Source organism: Myotis davidii, unplaced genomic scaffold (genome assembly GCF_000327345.1).
Source record: "Myotis davidii unplaced genomic scaffold, ASM32734v1 scaffold3479, whole genome shotgun sequence".
Lineage (NCBI taxonomy): Eukaryota > Metazoa > Chordata > Mammalia > Chiroptera > Vespertilionidae > Myotis > Myotis davidii.
Genome location: NW_006290018.1, coordinates 10,610 through 12,736, shown reverse-complemented (window position 1 = coordinate 12,736; position 2,127 = coordinate 10,610). Strand labels below are relative to the sequence as shown.

Sequence of the window (2,127 nt, the reverse complement as noted above, 5' to 3'; positions counted from 1 at the left end):
GATAATCGCATCTTTCCAAGTGTATAGGCCAAAACCCCCGAAGTCTTGTTTGACTCCTATCTTCCCTTCCTACCTTCCCCTACTCCACATACATCTAAATCATCAACAAATTTGTCTATGACAGCATCAGAATATGTTCAGAATCACACCATTTTATAGATCTCTACCAGAATATCCTTGTTCCTAATCACCATCACTTCTCCCCTACAACAGCTTCCTACCTGATGTCCCTCTAAATCTCCATGCTGTGCAGAGCTTATACAGGATTAGTGACAAGTGGAAGCTTTTTACTGAGTTTCCTCAACACTACAGTCAGTGTGATTTTAGAACATGTATTAGGGAGCACACCTCTCCTCTGTTCAGAATTCTTCCATGGATTCCTGTCCCACACAGAGTAAATGCCCAATTTTTTCCATGGGCCTGGGCCCTGCTACCTCTTCAACTTCAGCTTTCCCACCCTTCTTCCTGCTCATTTACAGTTGTTTCCTTGGTCCAAATAAGCATGCTATTACCTCCATGCTGCTGCTCCCTCTATTCCCTTCCCAAGATTTTCAATGGGCTTCCTCCCCCACTCATCTCAGGTCTCTGCTTGGAGGTCACATCAACATCGAGGCTTTTCCTGTCTTCCCTACATTCTCCCCCTATCCCACCCTGACCAACAGTGCCTACCCCACTTTGCTGGTTTATTTTTATGCCTTAGCAACTCACCACCAACTGTTCTGCTATACATTTATATGTTTAATTATCTGTATCTGAAAAGAATGTATACTGCATAAGGTAAGGGGCTCTTTCATTCACTGTTGTCTTGCAATAAGCATTCAATAATTGTTTAAAAAACAGACAAGACCAAGCCCTGGCTGGGTAGCTTAATTCGTTAGAACATTGTCAAGATACACCAATGTTGCTGATTCAATCCCTGGTCAGGGCACATACAAGAATCAACCAATGAATGAATAAATAAGTGGAACAACAAATATGTGAATATTTCTCTCTCTTTCTCTCTCCCTAACCCCTCCTCTCTCTCTCTCAAATCAATACATTAAAAAAACAAAAACAAAGAACAGACAAGTCCAACTGCTCATCTACACATGAAGAAACAGGATCAGGGAGGTCCTGTGCCTTGTATTTGGTCTTACGTTGAGACAGCAGAGAACCCCGTGTACAGCCTTCAATTCCCACTGCCCTCACTGCACATGCAGTTTTTAAACTTTCTGGAGCTTTCACAAGTTTCCGTAATATTTATTAACAACTAACTTCTTCCTTTTCTAGAATTCAAACAGAAGAAGATCCCATTTCTTTCTTACCTTTATTTTTTCAATTAGTGCTTCATTTTCTGGCACACCAGGGTTTATAGCAATGATGATGCCTTCATAGCCATTGTTATTCAGCCGAACAAAGGAAGTATCGGACCCCTGCAGCAGGTATAGGACTAAGAGGAAGACAAAACTTCTGAATAACACCATTGCTGCTCTCCAGTTGATCCAGGACCGAGGGGCTTTGCTAGACCCTTCTCTCTCCGTATATATACTCCTAATCCTTATAGGTGGGGCTGATTATGGGTTGCAGACTGCACAAAGATCAGTGTTACATATGAGACCAAATATTTGAACTTACGTAATCATTTTATTGTCTGTTACTGTAAAAGTGATAAGAAAAATAGTAGTAATCAGATCATTTTATAAAATACATTCTCAATTTTTTACTTGGGAAGTTTTTTCTATATTTTCTAATTTTGCTTAATTTCCTAAATATGAACATATACTTTGTATTTTCTGTAGAGTACAATGTGAAAATTAATAAAATTTCATAATGAAATGAATAGAAGAAATAATGCTAATGTTTTTTTTTTCATTTTTCCAAAGGAACTTAATTATTTTGAATATTTACCAAAAGTATAAATAATGGAAGAAAATGTAAGATTATTAAATGTAAATAACACCAAATTAGGTAAGATGTCTTCGAAATATAAATTAAAAAAACTTTAAGTAGTTTGATAAATTAAGGAAGATTTGATAAAGTTATTAGAGTAAAATTTTAACAACTCCTGCCCAGAAAATAATGAATAGAATTAGCTTTTATATAAGCACTAGAGGCTCGGTGCACAAAAATTTGTGCACTCTGGAGGAA

General features: G+C 37.4%; 1 protein-coding gene across 1 annotated transcript in view; it reads right to left on the bottom strand.

Moving 5' to 3' along the window:
• The window catches only part of LOC102761775 (calcium-activated chloride channel regulator 4-like), a 41,285-nt gene extending 39,822 nt beyond the window's left edge, over positions 1–1,463 (bottom strand). Inside the window, 1 exon segment of the mRNA XM_015563247.1 lies at positions 1,305–1,463. Within this exon segment, the coding sequence (XP_015418733.1) occupies positions 1,305–1,463 (159 nt within the window).
• Between the last annotated feature and the right edge of the window lie 664 nt (positions 1,464–2,127).